This window comes from Agrilus planipennis, unplaced genomic scaffold (genome assembly GCF_000699045.2).
Source record: "Agrilus planipennis isolate EAB-ADULT unplaced genomic scaffold, Apla_2.0 scaffold31, whole genome shotgun sequence".
NCBI classification, from domain to species: Eukaryota; Metazoa; Arthropoda; class Insecta; order Coleoptera; family Buprestidae; genus Agrilus; species Agrilus planipennis.
In genome coordinates, this window is record NW_020439053.1 from 1,917,630 (window position 1) to 1,936,724 (window position 19,095).

The window sequence follows — 19,095 nt, forward strand, 5'->3', positions numbered from 1 at the left end:
ATGCAGATAGCTTGCTTGTAGTTAGCTCATAACAAATCCCTCAACATTTTAGGACGAACTTTTACTTACGTTCAATTCTACAATTGCGCCGAATTGCCCAAAACTTTATTATAAACAAATTATAACATTATAAGAATCCTCGAGGTCCGTCCGTATATTATATCTTATGCTTATCAATATAAATTGATTTTTAACTATCACATGCTGCCAAAAGAGAGTCGTCACTGATTAATTCTATTAGTATTAAGAAGAGCTTGTTAAGGGTGTTTTTACATTTACCGATACCGATACCTGCACGATAACAGCACAGTACGACACGAACACGACATTGACAGCATATATGACATGCTACATGTAGATACTTGTTACCGTTTAGGGCGTCGCGGCGGAAGTTAATATAATATTATATTATATATATTTACTTTTATTATATTCTAAAACCTTGTCCGAGAGACAAGGATTAAATTGCACAAGTTCAATTAATGTTATTATATCATATTTGCATCCGTCCATTTTTCTTAGTTTCAACCAAAAATCAATGAGAATTCTGCAAGTCGTCAACAATACGAATGGGGTTAATAACAACACGATACCTATACATCGGCAAATGTGAAAGTATTCTGATTTAATTATATGTAGTTACGCGTCCATCGGTATCGTTATCGTTGTCGTGTGGATGTCGCGTCGGTAAATGTGAAAACGCCTTAACGTAAAATCAATCTTTGTTGCTGAAAATGTGGCAGTCACATTAAACCTATTTGTAGTTCCTACATTTTATAATAATCTGTAAAAAGCCCATTTTATTAAATTCAGAAAGTAATATTGTATTTATGGATATTATATACAGTAGAATCCGCTTATAATGACATCGAAGGGAAATGGCAAACACGTCGTACTAAGCGGGCTTCATACAAAGCATAGTCTTAGAAAATATAAAAAACTTTCTATTTTAGTTAGTTATATTTAGTTTAGTAGAGAGAAAAACTACAAATTGTATGTATTTATTAACAGAAAAATGACAATGAATTGTAATATCAATATACATAAGAAGGGTCAGAAAAATTAGCGAAAATGTTATTATTAAGCATTTGGGTCAGTATATCCGGATATGTTTTTTTGAGAATCAGTCATAATAAACGATATGTCATTTTAAACGGAGTTATTATATCCAAACTTTCCTGTAGAGAATTTAATATGAAAACCAAACTTAACACTGCAAATACTTGCATTCAAAATTAATGCATTTATCAGTTTTATCTTATGTATTGTACCTCTTTCAAACAAACCAGTAATTAATTACTCATTTTAGCTGTACATTGTACATCATTAATAAATTCGAAAAGAATGTGAAAAACGATTATTATAATTAATACGTCGTAATGCTACTTATCGTTTCTGATTAATATTCACTATCTACTTTATTTACTTGTTTCTCCTCTACACTGTTGGTAATGAGGAGCCATATAGTTACTAAACTCTTTTGCATAATGAAAGCTGCCGACTTTCACTTAACAAATTAATAAAGTTTATTGTTATTGTGCATAATTTTTAGAAAAATTGATAAAAGTACTTCCGAATGGATTTTGATAATATTTTGGAAGAAGTAGGGGAATTTGGTAGATATCAGATTATTACTTATACACTGGTTTGTTTACCGGTGCTTTTTGCAGCAGCGAACAGTTTAACTTACGTATTCACCGCAGGCATTCCCAACTATAGGTAAGTTTAGTTGAAAATGTATTTGTAGTTATAATAAAGTTTTTTTTAACAGAAGTTTTTTCTATAGAGAGTATGTCCTGATACTGTTATCTATTTCCAACAGCTTTTTAGATAAAAATATCAATTTTGTAAACTAATCTAAACACTAAAATGTTTATAAGTAAAAGAATATTAGACATTTTAAATTTCTTTTGGCTGTACAAAAAAGTGAATCCTAATTGACTGTATTTCTTGGTGGTTAAATGTATATTATGTTTTATCCTAATATTTTTGTGAAAAGGATACCTATCAAACAAAATTGTATAAATCCCTTTATAGTGTCCACCAAAAAAAAAAGAACATCACTGCATTCATTTTTTACGCCTATCGAAAATGAATGGATTAGGTACAAAACCATTTTCCCTTTACTTTTTAAAATTACGCCTTGGGTAAAAATGAAATTTGTGGCACCTTCCTTCAAGAGGGCTTCAAATATTACAATTCTACCAACGTAACCTAACTGCTAACAGCAGCACTCACTTCGTTCGTATTGTCTTTTCCTGCCGTAACCTTAGCATATTCGTCAAAAAAGAAAGTTGCCAGAACTATGAATGTTTGTCATTTTGCTGAGCCAACTTCAAATATGGTGTCATAAACTGCATTCTACCCAAACCATATAATTTTTAATTTTTTATTCAAATCACTACTTTATTTTTAATTTTTACAACCGCTGATTAAATTATTCAATATGTATTAAAACTACCTACATTGTACCCCAAAGAAACCCTCAACCACTTAAATTGTCACGTTTGTCCCATATTGTTTATTTATACATTACAATACATGGTTTTTGAAAAAAAATTAACAAAAATAAATTGTTAAAGCAACTACATTTTGCAGCATAATCTTCATGTGCTTATTATCGTGGACATAAAACAACGAATTTTAGTAATATTCTCCAATAGATTTTGTTAAAGTCACACTTCCAAATTTTAACTACTGGACGAACTTTACTAATGTTAATTCGACAACAATTTGCAGTTAAAATTCATTACAAATAATTTACCTACTACAAGGATGATGTTAATAAAGTGCAAGTGTAACAAAATATATTTTACACTGTAACTTATAATTACTGATTTATACTGTTCCCCTACAGTCAACAAAACCGGCGACTGAACCGATACAATACTTTTTTTCTATCTGCTAATTTAACATAAAGTACATATATTTTTACTCTAGAAACGCTATAGGACTGCAGTGCAATCAATCAATTTTTCTTTCCAATAGTTTTTCTGCAGTTATTAACAAATTATTTCAATAATTCTCCAATCGATCTTTTAGATGTTTTGTAAATGGCTGTGATAATAAGTTCAATTCCACGTATAATGCCGATTGGTTACATTTTGCCATACCAGACAGAGGATCAGATAGTACATCCTATCAGCCTACACTCTGCACTAGATATGTAAAAACTTTTGCATCCAGCAACTCCTGTGCTGCAGATGCTTTTACAAACGAAATCGAAAACTGTAACGAATGGGTTTTCGATAAAGAAAGGACAATCGTTAACGATGTAAGAATATTCGTAGATTCGCTTTGAATGATTTATAAATTTCATTAGTATCTTTTTGAACTATGTTTAATCAAACACGGTATATGGTTCTTGTTATGATCCTAATTATTTTTGTGGGAAAAATTTACTAGTGATGAGCAAAATTGGTCTTGGTGTTCCAGTGTTGGTTTTGGACTTGCGAAAATGCAAGACCATGATAAAGACTAAGACCAACACTGTCTTTATACTAGCAAGATCAAAACCGAACGAACAAGACAAAGACTAAAAAGAGTTAAGCTATTTGAAGCAACCTTAATATATTCTTTTCTTGGATCATCTTAAGATCGTCAGTCCTAAGACTTCACTCTTTCCTATCTAATCTTCGCATTTCCCTAAAACTAGAACAACCCACATCCTTAACTACTTGCGAGCAGTAATCTAATCTAGGTCTACCTCTACCCCTCCTAACTCCAGTTTCTGCCTCTAATATATCTCTGACTAGACCTTCATGCCTGAGAAGGTGTCCTACCAACTTATCCCGCCTATTTTTTATTGACTTCCATGGAGTCCTCTGTTCTCCTATTTTTTATAATGCCTCTTCATTTCTTACCTTCTCTGACCACGATATCCTCATCATTCGCCGGTAACACCACATTTCAAACGCTTCTAACCTTTTCTTTGCCGCCACGCCCACTTCTTCTAATCATTCGTCTCCTATCTTTACATTCACTCTTTCCCTACTTTTTCGACCCTTACATACTAGTATTTTTGTTTTACTTTTAATTATTTGCATACAATACTATTTTGTCAAAGATATCTCTAGCTCCTCCTTGCTAGATGCTAATACTGCTATATCATCTACAGATCTAAGCATACTAATAATATTTTGCCCCTTTATATCTATCCCTACAGTTGTACTATCTTTAATGATGTTGATCGTGTCTTCGATGTATGGATTAAAAAGTAGCGGTGACAGTGTGCATCCCTGTCTGACTCCCCTCCTAATATCTACTTCTCTACGTTGCAGTCCCAGCTCTATAACTGCCTGTTGCTCTTTATACAAACTAAGTATCACTCTTCTATCTTATCTCTAACTCATCCCTACATTTTTAAGTATATTTAACATTTTGTCCCATTTAACATTATCAAAAGCTTTTTCTAAATCTACAATTATATGTACGCGCTCTTTCCTGTTTCTATCGTTTTTTCTATTGTCAAGATAATTATTGTGTCGGCAAATAGAAAAAATTGTAATTAGAAGAATTATTAAAAAAACGTAAGCATCAGATAAAATCAGAATGAGCAAGACCAAGACTTAACAGCAAGACCAAGATCGAGACCGAATAAGCAAGACCAAAACCAATACCAAGACTGGGACAGTGTTGGCCTTGGTCTTGTTTTGCTCATCACTAAGATTTACCAGCTTCAATTTTTGATTCCTTTAATTTTGTTCTCATATAAAAACTTTTCTGTTGTACTTTATGTCTTATGAGAAAAGTGGTTATTGTCTTCCCTTATCTTACCTTAAGAGGGGAGATTTACTAAAACTAATGTACTAAAATACATTTCAGTATCATATCGTCGTCTAATCGTAAAAATTGCAAGAGTCAAGAAGCACTCAACACATCACATTTATTTTAACGCGGTATTCATTGTTATACAGAACAATTAAAACCGTATAACACATGATACGACTCAAAATTAGTAATTGTACAAAGTGTCCAGAAAGAGTAGGGGTGTTTGTAAATTCAATTAAAAAACTACATAAAAAAAGATCTTTTACACATCTCCCTGTTGTTTTTCTCTTTTTTTCCTTTCCTTTCTTTGCCCAGAACGTCTGTAAACTATAATTTTGGGCGTTACATACTTCGCTTTTAAATTAAGTACTTTCATTTTTAGTGGAGCATAACATGTACCGAAAATCAATGGAAATTATCCTTTATTGGATCTTGTCACTTTGCGGGCATTATTGTAGGATCGGCACTCTCTGGCATTTTAGCAGATTAGTAAGTTGATTACTATAACTGTTTTATTCTCCTAGCTCATCCCATAATAAAATTACGTAGACAAATTGTAACTTCAACCAATTTTTTAGTATTTACTACTCTATCACATTTACATTTATCAAACCAAAAAAAAAAGCCTACCGATTAAAAAAAAACGGACAGGCAGACAGGGTTCCGTTCTTCATTCGGATCCAAGAACCAACTTAACATTGTAGTTGAAATAAACATGTTCTTTCTCCCATACATTCAAACTGCAAATGTAAATTTGCACACACAGTATTGTTCTGTTGAAAGATTTACCACGTTATGTTCAGACCATAGACTTCTTGTTAATTTTCTTGTAGTCTATAATTAAAAAACTATTTTCTGTTTTTTTATTTTCTTGAATAACTTTAGAACTATNTGAGGCAAGTAGGGAAATTAGAAAATTTAAAAGTAGAGATGTATAAATTAGAATTAGATATAGTAGGTATTAGTGAAGTCCATTGGCCCAAAGCTGGAGACTTTTGGAGTGGAGACTTTAAAGTAATGCATACAGGATCGGTAGAAGGTAATTCAGCGATAGGAATTGTATTGCGTAGGAAAGTAGGGCAGAGTGTAGAAAGTTATTTACAAAAAAGCGATAGGTTAGTTATGGTTAAATTAAACTCAAAGTCGGTAAAAACGGTATTGATGCAAGTCTACATGTCTACATCATCTTACAGTGATGAAGACGTAGAAAAGGTATTAGAAAGAATAGGACTCTATGGAAGTCAATAAAAAATAGGCGAGATAAGTTAGTAGGACACTTTCTCAGACATGAAAGTCTAGTCACAGACATATTAGAGGCAGAAACAGGAGTTAGGAAGGGTAGAGGTAGACCTAGGTTAGATAGTTAAGGATGTGGGTTGTTCTAGTTTTAAGGAAATGCGAAGTTTAGCTCAGGATAGGAAAGAGTGGAGGTGCGTGTCCAACCAGTCTTAGGACTGACGACCTTCTGATGATAATGATGAATATAAAGGTAAGGAGAATCGCCTTACGAGGTGTGAGGCATTCGTGTTTGTTAATTTAGAACGAAAGCATCAGACTGAAAGTTAGAAGATATTGAGCAGCTCAGATTTTATACGCCAGGTGATGATTTTCTTTCCTTTTGAAAGAACAATTTAAATGATTAATAATAATTAAAAAGTATTAAACTTTGTAACGTGAAAGCAGTTTGAAAATCCCAAAATTGGTCTTTTTTTATATTAAATGCGATGTATCTTGAAGACAGTACCTAAACGAAAAAATTTCGAGAGACCTTGTCTCTTAGGATGACCCAAAGTAAATTTCATTTTTTGAATCTTCTAACAATAACTTGTTAATAAATTACCCAAAATCCACCCCCGATATTCGTGTTCAGCGTGCCAAAATAAATTTTACATTTGATATTCCATCTAAATAACGTCGGTTACAAAAAATCTATTGGCATCTACACTACACGTTTGTTATACCGTAGCTGTCATAGAGAACATTATATAGGTACACTTTCAATTTGGATTTTAATGAAACTTGGCAAGCTGTTAAGCGGAACATAGACAAATATTATATCTTTTTAAAAGTGGACATTCAGTTAGATATGATACAAATAGGTTTTGGTTTTAATATCCTGGCTTTAAAAGTTGGTTAGACATAAAGCTTTAAAAAAAAGTAAAATTATTGCTTTCTTTTATAATGATGAGCAATATACTGTCGCTCTAGAAACTAATCGTAAGGGACGATATGTTTGGATTATTAAAATAAAAACTCAAATTTAACACTTATTTAATCAAGAAAAACTTAATGTTACAAAAATATACAAAAAGGTGAAACACGTGTGTCTTACAGGACAGACTTAAGTAGACTCTTCTCTAAAATTAAATATATTGGACGTGACCAATCGTTCACAACTTCCTTCTTAGAATCTATGCTATTATTCAGTATGAGCACCCCGAAGGGTGGGTGGTCAAAAATGGTTTACAGCCCTCATCCGTCTACGATTTCTACATATGGCTGTAAACAAACCACCCGCTAAAGCAGCAACCTTTATCTTGAATAGCATGAAAAACAATTTGAAAGTTTTAAGTTAAGATTTCGTAAAATTGAACATGAAACAAACGATTTAAAAAATACAATAAATAGTTCGACAGAACACTAACCGTGTTTTTGAAGTATCTCCACTATTTTAACCAAGATAAAGGACAGAGGGGTAATATCTTCTATTTCAACTAGTATTAGTCTCCTCTTACCCATGGAAGTATGGTTAGACCCTTCCAACAATAAATTATGGAGTTATTTTTTAAAAGCGTTTTTGTATAAATAAATGCAAAAAAATAGTTTTTTTTATTAAGAAGTTACATTTACTTTTAATGACTAAAATAAGCCCAAAATGGTGAAAGTCGCTAAATAGGCTGACTAGCCTGAAGAAATAGGCTATTGCCTAAAGCGTTTGTGTTGTTTCTTAGGTTCAATTGACTTTAGAACTTGACAAAACCCTGTTACTATTTAAAGGGGTGCGTTTTTGAGTTCTAAGTCAAAAGGTCCACTTTTAACATTTTTCAGTCTCGAAAACTATCGATCGACTTCATTTTTCGTACTTTTACTAAGTACATTAAAACTCATAATTTTAGAAAAACTTTATTAGATTATCGTTAATAATTAATAAAACATTATCCGTTTACAAGAATGGCATTCATTCAATTTATTTAGCAAGTCTACTTTTGTGTTTTTTTTTATTCCTTACAAGTGCTCTGAAGATCATAATTGTCTAAATCTAAACATTTCCGTTTATAAGCAAAAACTGATTTCATCATATTAATTGTTTATTGTTAGAATAGAAATTAATCAAGTACTGGCCTACATAAAAAAGTCGCGTGGCAACTGAGATTCTCTCTCTCTAACTCACAGGGTCTGCGCTGACGGACAAGACATAAGAACTCGAAGACGATAATTATAATTATTACAAGAACAGTGGTTAAGCACAATTAAAATACAGATTAAACAGCATCGGATGATACATAACACTTTCAAATTGGTTTAAGAATACCCACATAAATCACGACACAAACAGAAACAGATCTAACTTATGCGTGTTAATACGACAACGTGCGGTGAAGACATTAATCAGGTAAGGAAAAGCATTTTATTATTAGCTGTTGAACAGGTATACTAACCATAAAAATTGTTTAAACATTTCTCTGTTATACCTACTGTTGCATAATATACCTAAATTAATTAGTAATCACATATGATGCCACAAATAAATAAGTTAAAAATAAAATACGCGTTTCGACATACAAGATGTCCCGTTCAGTTCAAAAGTCTCTCCATGGGTTTATTTTTAGTTAATTGTTATGCCTCTGTCTTATTTCGTAAATTCGGTACCACCAAATGTCAACCTTTTTTTAATTGTTACATTTGAATGTGTTATAATATCATCATCATAAGGTCGTCAGTCCTAAGATTGATTGGACACGCACCTCAACTCTTTCCTATCCTGAGCTAATCTTCCCATTTCCCTAAAACTAGAACATCCCACATCCTTAACTATTTGCGAACAGTAATCTAACCTAGGTCTACCTCTACTCCTCTTACTCTTATTTCTGCCTCTAATATGTCTCTGACTAGGCCTTCATGCCTGAGAAGGTGTCCTACTAACCTAACTCGCCTATTTCTTATTGATTTCCATTAATCGTTCGCGAGCATAGAAGTGACTTCTTTTTATTGAAGGCGACTCGACCTTGCGCTATCCTCTGCTTTATATCCCTACTACTCCTTCTGTCCTGACTTATCTGACTTCCTAGATACCTAAAATCAGCCACTTCTTTCAGCCATTCATCTTCTATCTTTGCATTCGATCTTTCCCTACTTATAATATAGTGCTATAATATAACTGCTGAAAATTCTTTTATCTCCATAAAAGGGCATTACTAGCAGAGAAAACAGATTTAGGAGAAAATTTCGTTTTAACTTCAAAAATAAATCGAAATGTATTTACAAAACTTAAGAAGGAAAAGGTAACAATTAGTCTAAGAGCCAGCGCCTACCAGACTTACGTACATACGTTAAAAGGTTGATTTTTTTTGTGTTCTCACTAATGTAGAGATCAATCTTTGGGAGTTACCAATTTTCACCAGTGGGGACTAACAAGTATCAAGTGAGTAGGGCCACAATATATAAATTCTCTCGTGTTAAAGTATAGAATACTAAAATTTGACTAACGCCTTTAAATAACCATTTTAAGTCAATATTTACAAAGTCAGACCGATCCAAAGTGTCTAACACTCCCGCAGATACAGCACACGGTCAGGTGCATCTAGATAACATTGTCCATAATTAATATAAAACAGTGTTAGTTTAGTGGGTCATTAGTGAAAATTATAATTATGATTTAGAAATTATTTTACGGTATAATATTATTATTATCATTATATTCCCTTAGACTGAATAAAGGTCAGATAGTACTACATGTGAGGAAGTGTTTCGCTAGCAACGTAAAGTCAGGAAATCGCATTTAAGAAATGTCAAAATTAGGTGTAAATGTAGTTCTAACTGGCGTTTATTCAGTCTGAGGGAGTTTTTAACCCTTTGAATACATCTGATTAATTTCTCCATTAATACCTACTCTCTTATTACATTCACGCTTGTGCACCTGATGACCTTTTGCTGTGTCTGGGAGAGTGTTAAACCCTTTAGATCGTTCTGATGTTTTAAATAGTGACTTAAAATAGTTATTCAAAAACGTCATACAAATTTCAGGTTTTAGAAGAGTTTATATACTGTAACCTTACTTATCTGATACTTACCGAAGTCCCTATTGGTCAGTATTGGTAATCCCTAAACGTTGTTCCCTATACTAGTGGTAGCGAAAACACAGAAAAAGAAATCAGCCTTTATACTTTTACATAGGTCGGGCAGACGATGGCTCTTAGACTAAATGGGCAGTTAGATAAGTGAATTTTTGTCGTATTTTATAAATGATAAGATGTGTATAATTCTGAAAATATATCGTGAGAGTTTTGTAGGTATATAAGTAAGAATATGTATGGGTAACTTTTTAATTTAATAAAACCTCATTTGCGTATACACAACTCACTCCCCCTCCCCCTGGGGTAAGCAGTCGTATTTGCAACAAACTTTTTCATGCATTGACAACAATCAAATATTGACAAATTACATGTTGTCTAATTTTTCGTTGAAATACTCGCAATGCAACTTTCCCCACTTCCAATGTAACGTTAAGGGATGAGTGGATCAATGTTATGTCTTTGCTCATACCAGCTGCGTCGTGTTAGTTAGTGAATATTGGCTGACCAAACGGGCCACAAAATGTGATACGTAACCAGGATAAACCTTATAGGGATAAACTCTAGAGAAAGGAGCTGAAATCAATATGCTCAAAGTTCAAATGTGCGACGCGGGAGTTTAAATTTCGAGCCTTCGTGAGCTCGACATTGAGAGCACAATAAGTTTTTTGCTTTTAGAAAAGTGTTTTTGGTTGTTAAATAATTGACTTATAGCTCAAGCACTAGAAAAAAAACCTAATTGTATTTTTGACAGCAAGTTATCTGAACCAGATTTGTAGAGAATTAAAGAGCCTACAAAATGGCACTCAATAGATTTCTATAGAACTGAGATGAACGATTTGTTGCTCATAATAATCTATACCTTCACAAATTCAAATTGGACCAGTCAGAGTGTGATACAGTGCAATTTACAAAACAATGCTCTAATTTGTTTATAGTGCAATTATACAAAAACTCCTCATGCCAAGTATTTCGTCTTTAGTCTTTTATGAACTTTAAAAGGTAATGGATAGATAATGATCTGATCGGGTTCTACACAGAACCAATTTGTATGTTTTTTAATTCTCTACCTCTCTACAAATAAAAAGGCGATCCAGTCGATACTTTTCTTAACACAAACAAAAAACCAAAAAATATCTTTATTATCTCAACCTGTTGAGTTAGTAATTAATAAACTGTTACAACCCTAATTTGCTCTGATTCCATAAATAAACTTCAAAAAGGGAAAGAAAAGGTAACTCTAGTGCTATCTATTATCATTACTGAACTAGCCTTTCTCTGAGTCATAATGCAGATAGCTTGCTTGTAGTTAGCTCATAACAAATCCCTCAACATTTTAGGACGAACTTTTACTTACGTTCAATTCTACAATTGCGCCGAATTGCCCAAAACTTTATTATAAACAAATTATAACATTATAAGAATCCTCGAGGTCCGTCCGTATATTATATCTTATGCTTATCAATATAAATTGATTTTTAACTATCACATGCTGCCAAAAGAGAGTCGTCACTGATTAATTCTATTAGTATTAAGAAGAGCTTGTTAAGGGTGTTTTTACATTTACCGATACCGATACCTGCACGATAACAGCACAGTACGACACGAACACGACATTGACAGCATATATGACATGCTACATGTAGATACTTGTTACCGTTTAGGGCGTCGCGGCGGAAGTTAATATAATATTATATTATATATATTTACTTTTATTATATTCTAAAACCTTGTCCGAGAGACAAGGATTAAATTGCACAAGTTCAATTAATGTTATTATATCATATTTGCATCCGTCCATTTTTCTTAGTTTCAACCAAAAATCAATGAGAATTCTGCAAGTCGTCAACAATACGAATGGGGTTAATAACAACACGATACCTATACATCGGCAAATGTGAAAGTATTCTGATTTAATTATATGTAGTTACGCGTCCATCGGTATCGTTATCGTTGTCGTGTGGATGTCGCGTCGGTAAATGTGAAAACGCCTTAACGTAAAATCAATCTTTGTTGCTGAAAATGTGGCAGTCACATTAAACCTATTTGTAGTTCCTACATTTTATAATAATCTGTAAAAAGCCCATTTTATTAAATTCAGAAAGTAATATTGTATTTATGGATATTATATACAGTAGAATCCGCTTATAATGACATCGAAGGGAAATGGCAAACACGTCGTACTAAGCGGGCTTCATACAAAGCATAGTCTTAGAAAATATAAAAAACTTTCTATTTTAGTTAGTTATATTTAGTTTAGTAGAGAGAAAAACTACAAATTGTATGTATTTATTAACAGAAAAATGACAATGAATTGTAATATCAATATACATAAGAAGGGTCAGAAAAATTAGCGAAAATGTTATTATTAAGCATTTGGGTCAGTATATCCGGATATGTTTTTTTGAGAATCAGTCATAATAAACGATATGTCATTTTAAACGGAGTTATTATATCCAAACTTTCCTGTAGAGAATTTAATATGAAAACCAAACTTAACACTACAAATACTTGCANATAAAAAAAGATCTTTTACACATCTCCCTGTTGTTTTTCTCTTTTTTTCCTTTCCTTTCTTTGCCCAGAACGTCTGTAAACTATAATTTTGGGCGTTACATACTTCGCTTTTAAATTAAGTACTTTCATTTTTAGTGGAGCATAACATGTACCGAAAATCAATGGAAATTATCCTTTATTGGATCTTGTCACTTTGCGGGCATTATTGTAGGATCGGCACTCTCTGGCATTTTAGCAGATTAGTAAGTTGATTACTATAACTGTTTTATTCTCCTAGCTCATCCCATAATAAAATTACGTAGACAAATTGTAACTTCAACCAATTTTTTAGTATTTACTACTCTATCACATTTACATTTATCAAACCAAAAAAAAAAGCCTACCGATTAAAAAAAAACGGACAGGCAGACAGGGTTCCGTTCTTCATTCGGATCCAAGAACCAACTTAACATTGTAGTTGAAATAAACATGTTCTTTCTCCCATACATTCAAACTGCAAATGTAAATTTGCACACACAGTATTGTTCTGTTGAAAGATTTACCACGTTATGTTCAGACCATAGACTTCTTGTTAATTTTCTTGTAGTCTATAATTAAAAAACTATTTTCTGTTTTTTTATTTTCTTGAATAACTTTAGAACTATTTATTTTAAAATTATAAAAAGAAATATATTTGAGACCCTTATAACAAGCCTTTTCATTTGATATGTCATACTGTAACGAGCCTCAAAATTGAATTGGGGTTCAGGCATCTCAATTTCTTTTGCCACAGGTTTCACGCACGACACTGCATCTCTATTTCAGAATGTGAATCCACAAAAAGAAAATCAAAAAATCCTTCACACAAACTCACAACATAACAAAAAGTCTCATAGGTCAAGACATTTCCAAAACTTTGAAAATTAACTGTATATCAAGATCTAGCTGTTTTTATTATTACACATGAAATTTTAAAGTCGTATAATCCACGATGACCTCTACTGTAATCAATTTCTGTTTGAGCCATTATTTATTGAACACCCTGTTATGTATACTAATGAAGCAACAGAAAGATATTTCTCTACCTTTAAAATTGATTAGGTTTAAATTTCAGTTTTGGAAGGAAAAATGTTTTTGTTTACTGTACCGTTTTTATGGGGATAACAGGTGTCATGCAAATTTTTTCTCCAGAATACATCACGTTTGCAAGTCTTACGTTCCTAAACGCAATAGGAACCGCAGGAGTTTTCCCGTTAGCTTTTACATTAGGTGAGCTATCACTCCATGATTAATTAATAATTATGTGTGTTGCCATACTTTTTTATAACTTTAGGTGTTGAAATGGTTGGCAAAAAGAAAAGAGAATACACAGGAATTATCCTTAACTATTTCTACGCCATTGGGGAAGCATTTGTGGGTTTAATAGCTTGGTTAACCCTTGACTGGACGTATTTGCAACTTTCTGCATCCGCGCCAGCAATATTATTCATTGTTTATTACTGGTAATTTTTTTATTTTTAAACGCTAAAAAATCAAACCAAAATATGTAGCTGAATAAAATATAACATTTGGGCTTGATGGAGTAGTTGTTCCGCCAACTACATTCTTAAGGTTGTCACACACTTGTCCGTCACGTTCAGAACGTCGACGGAAAGGATTGCGGATCTCCGATCCTGCACGGCAAAGAACGGTATACGTGGCGTGATGAACTGACCAAGTGAATACATCGCGGACGCGGACCGGTAGCAAGGGTGGCCACCTTTATCTTGTCGGAACTGTCAGGTGCATATCTGCTTTGCAAGTTTGCTATATTTCAATGCAGCCGTTACTATTACTATAACTTCTACTTCACCAGAATTATTGCTTTCAGACATGTTGAAAGTCTGCATTCAGCCTGCTTAATATAATCTAAACTGCATCAGTGTTCGCGCCGAATAAAAAAACAATCATAAACCATAGTCTTCAAGCCCGAATATCAACTATTATTCAGATAACTGTTTTTAAAGAGATACGTAACTTTAAAGAGTTGCCTAATTTTTATTTTGTTTGATAAAAACTATAGTTTTGGATGGATATGAAGTAGCTATCTCATTCTCAAAAGAAATGGGTACTTAGTTTATCTATTCCAATTATTATTGGAAAAAGTAACATTTGTCGCTTGATATACAGCACTTATTTATAGTCAAAGAAATACAGTTTTTGATTGAAATAAATATGTTCGCAAGTAATGGGGAAAGAGGGGATAACGAGATATAATAAGGGAAGAGAGGGGTCTAACGAAATGTGACGTTTGCAGTTCATTAATTTTATTTTAATTCTTTTCTTAATTTGGCAGTTCTTAAAATCATTTTAAAAGCCTGTAGATAAACAAATAGACAGTCAAAAATTAACGTTTCAGATTGTATACATCTAAGTATATGTATTTTTGATCACAAGAAAGCGTTTATAAGGAAGTGGGCTACTTTTTGTGACATAATATTTGTTAAGGGATCGTTGAAAATGTGAAAAATGCAAGGCAATGGGGAAAGAAAGGGTCGAAGAAGGTGAAATTCTGAGTGACGTATTTTATTGACGGTCTAAAACTGATAAAAAAAGTACTACTGGCCGAGAAAGCCTTTACTAAGAAAAAATGTTTTATATTTCCAGACCTTTGTTATAGAAAACAGTACCTGCGCACCTACACGTTAAAACCATTAAACTTTGTATTATTTTTCTTTCACTAACGTTTGATTCACTTAATCGAACTTCATCAGGGTTCTGCAAAAATTAGGACCCTGATATGTTGCAATAAACTAGCAAAATGCTAGTGAAAAAGTAATGATAAGAATCGTTTTCATTCCATCTTACCCGACATCAAGTTATTGCTTAACAACCATGAAACAATTTATTAGTAGCTAAATTTGATTTTTTTTTTTTATTATTACTTTTCTATCTAACTGATTATTATTTATTTATAAGCTCATTATTATTTACCAACAGGGTGATTCCCGAATCAGTCCGATGGCTAATTGCAAAAGAAAAAAATGATGAAGCTAAGAAAATTGTATACAAAGTCGCCAAAACAAACAGAACTTCTTTATCACCTGTTCTGTTAGCAACGTTTAAAAATAATTCTACAAGTAACAATGTATTTATTTTAATTAATGTGCATATTTTAATTTTGTGTTTTAACCATTAGTTTTTATATTGTAGGATAATTACTCAAGTAACGAAGTTGACATTCTTCCTGTTGTGAAGCAAATGTTTAAGTCGCGGAAACTGGTTCTCCGCTTTATTATTGTATTTTTTATTTGGTAAGTTGTATTTGAAAAAAATATTTTGACACAGGTAAGTACTTTTTTATACCAACAAAATGTTTCACCATAAAATTAATTTAAAAAAATACAACGTGTAATTATACAACACGCTTCTGAAGTGAAACTTCTTCAAACACACAAACATACCGGGATAGGGGTTAGGGAATTGGTTTAATTGTATTTTTTGTACACTATGCTTCGCACGGGTGCAATGCTGATACTAAATATACTAGAGAATGTCTTTATATACAACAACCACAGCTTTTTTGTCATTAGACAATACAAATCGGCCGGACCGCCGCAACCGCTATGTTCCTGCATTTTAAGTCTGTAATATCTTCGAAAATATTCATTTAAATTACAAGCTGTAAAGGGCCAAATTGATGTATATTAAGTTTAACCTAAACTACCCCTATAAAAACTTCTGCAATTTTTTTTAATTTTTTTATTGGATTACGTACATTGTAATTTGTTTTGATCACTTTTATAAAAATCATATTAAATAAACTTGTCAAGTCACTGGAATTTATTTAAGATTCATGAAGCAATCGATAGTATAGTAATAAAAGAGAGACAAACTCTACAAACTGTTTAAATAGAAAGAAAGATGATTAACTATATAAAGTACCAGTGTACTAGCTGAGAAAGATAAGGGTATCTTTCTCTTCCTTCTGTTAGGTATACGAGTTAGTAGATTATTTGTTCCTGTAATAAATAAAAAAGTAAAATATTTATAATTTTAACATTGTAATCGAAAACTGACAAAATAAAAATGAAGAGACTATATGTTAAGGGAACAAAAAATATTTCAGTTAGAAAAGATTTCGAGTTATAGATGTAGTTTGACTGTAGTAATACTGTATTATTAACTTCCCAGTAGGTATATAGGGAAGTTATTGTAATGGGTCCGATATTAAAAATCGCGGTGTTCAACGTATTTTGAAACTTGACGGTAAGCGTAGCATTACAATATAATTTGGAAGAGGAGTATGTGTGTGTGTGGATTACTCTATAAGAGTTTTGTTCTTAACTTTCTATCTTGCACATAGGTACCCAAGGGCGGCCTTTGGGGTGGCGAGCAGGGCAACCGCTCGGGGCCTCGCGCACTCGCGCACCAATCTAATTAGAAAAATATTAGATAGTACCGAGTACTAATGTTTATTTGAATTTCTTAATAGTCTTAAAAATCCGCAAATTTTCCAGATTTGTGTTCATTAATTTTTTTTAATTTCCGATAAACAATTTTAAAACTAAACTTATTTATGAATCACTTTGCATTTCTCTTCAAGTATTATCATTAAAACTAATTCCACAAGAACAAAGGCCTCGCAAAAAATTACCCGCTCGGAGCCTCCTGATGACTAAGGCCGCCCCTTGTATAGGGAAGAAGCGAAAGTACTTACAATTACTCAAATGTATATATTTTTCACAAAAAAAACAAATTTTAATAATTCATTTCAGCAATCATATTTAAATCAAAACTGTATTGTAAGGATAATTCCTTAATTTTCAGGGGAATAAACGCTTTTGTTTATTACGGACTTTCATTAAATTCGACGAGTTTAGGAGGCAATAAATATCTGAACTTTTCTCTGGTGTGTTTAGTAGAAATACCAGGATATACTATAGCATGGATTTCAATGAAGAAAATTGGCAGACGATCAGCATTAGTCGCTTCTCTGCTATTGTGTGGGGTTACCTGCATTATCACAACCGTTATTCCAAGTAAGTTTTATTGTTTTGTATATGAAAAATTGCGAATAATAAATGTTTCTCTGCTAATATAATAATATCCCACTTACGCATTTTTGGAAGCGGAGGCTTAGCACGCCATAGCCTCCGAGCCGCATACATACGCGGCCATGTTTTTATAAGATATAGTTAAACATTGTATCACCATTTAATTTTTAAAAATTGAAGAACTTCAACAAAAGATAGACGTATTAATATGAAAATTGATTCAATTACCTCAAGTTAATGAGGAAAAATTATTGCTGCCGTCACACCCTCGTCGGGAATCGAACACGGAAACTTGAGATTTACACACAATGCTCTGACCACTAAGCTACGAGTGGTGACAGCAGTAACAACGACGAAACATACTTACCTACCAGGTCACAGATCCGTAGAGCAATTAATACAATATGAAACACTTTAAGAAAGTAAATAATGGTTAATATTAAATATATCAATGTGAAAAATCATTTAAATTTTGTCCACTATAAATTACCTCAAGTTGATAAGAAAAAATTCATGAACAGCTTCGTGAACGACATTTTGTCTGGCTCACTACAACAAGAGATCTTCCATGACCAGCAGAGAGATAAACAGCTCAAGGAGGTCGCTCTTCAAATTGTAGCCCTCGAAATTCCCGTACGACCATACTTCCCCACTTTTCCACCCTATTTTCCATGTGTTCTAATAATTTTAATAACTATGTTGATTATTTTGATTTTTTTATCCTTTAAATGATTTGAATTTTGAAAATGCACGAACATTTGTCTGTTCGTTTTCTTTCAAAAATCCTTTGCTTATGACACACAATATACCATATACCTTTTTTAATTAAATAAAATTATCAAAACGAATCTTAAACTTTACCCCTAATCTTTGTACTTTTTCAAAATATATTACTTCCCTCACGGTGCATTACTTTTTGTTTTATTGATTGTTTTAGATGCTTATTGGGCAGTTTTAATACTGTTTTTAATCGGAAAGTTTGGTGTAACAGCAGCCTTTGGAGTGGTTTATGTTCATACAGCAGAATTACTACCTACTGTTATAAGAAGCGGAGGTGTCGGAGCATCCTCTACAATGGCTAGAGTGGGATCTTTACTAGCGCCGTATGTTCCTCTACTCGTAAGTGTAGTATTATAATGAGTTTAAGTATTTTACAAAATTTTATTAAAATCATTTTTAGGGTGTATATGTTGATTTTTTGCCAATGTTACTTTTTGGTTGTTTAGCAGTATTTGCTGGTCTATTGGCTCTAAAATTGCCCGAAACGTTAGGAAACAAACTGCCAGAAACAGTTGAAGAAGCCAAAAGTTTATAAAAGTACATTTTTGCAATAAAAGTTAGAACATTACTTTTGTTTCTTTTTAATGAACTTTTATATTTGTTTGCTTGTGGCAGTTAAACCAGATGATAACTGATAATTTTTAACTGTGTTGAAAATTGTAATGCCTTCTTTTGTTACGATTTCTAAACAATTTGCAAAATTTTTCAATTATTATAAAATA

General features: G+C 32.5%; 1 protein-coding gene across 1 annotated transcript in view; it reads left to right on the plus strand.

Moving 5' to 3' along the window:
* LOC108741125 (organic cation transporter protein) overlaps positions 1–18,941 on the plus strand; it is a 31,983-nt gene extending 13,042 nt beyond the window's left edge. The window contains exons 2-11 of the mRNA XM_025977007.1: positions 1,553–1,719; positions 3,043–3,274; positions 5,153–5,259; positions 13,672–13,826; positions 13,891–14,059; positions 15,537–15,684; positions 15,750–15,850; positions 17,367–17,578; positions 18,531–18,712; positions 18,774–18,941. Of these exons, the coding sequence (XP_025832792.1) occupies positions 1,577–1,719; positions 3,043–3,274; positions 5,153–5,259; positions 13,672–13,826; positions 13,891–14,059; positions 15,537–15,684; positions 15,750–15,850; positions 17,367–17,578; positions 18,531–18,712; positions 18,774–18,908 (1,584 nt within the window). The 5' untranslated portion in view covers positions 1,553–1,576 and the 3' untranslated portion in view covers positions 18,909–18,941. The remainder of the gene's footprint in view (positions 1–1,552; positions 1,720–3,042; positions 3,275–5,152; positions 5,260–13,671; positions 13,827–13,890; positions 14,060–15,536; positions 15,685–15,749; positions 15,851–17,366; positions 17,579–18,530; positions 18,713–18,773) is intronic.
* Positions 18,942–19,095: the final 154 nt, after the last annotated feature.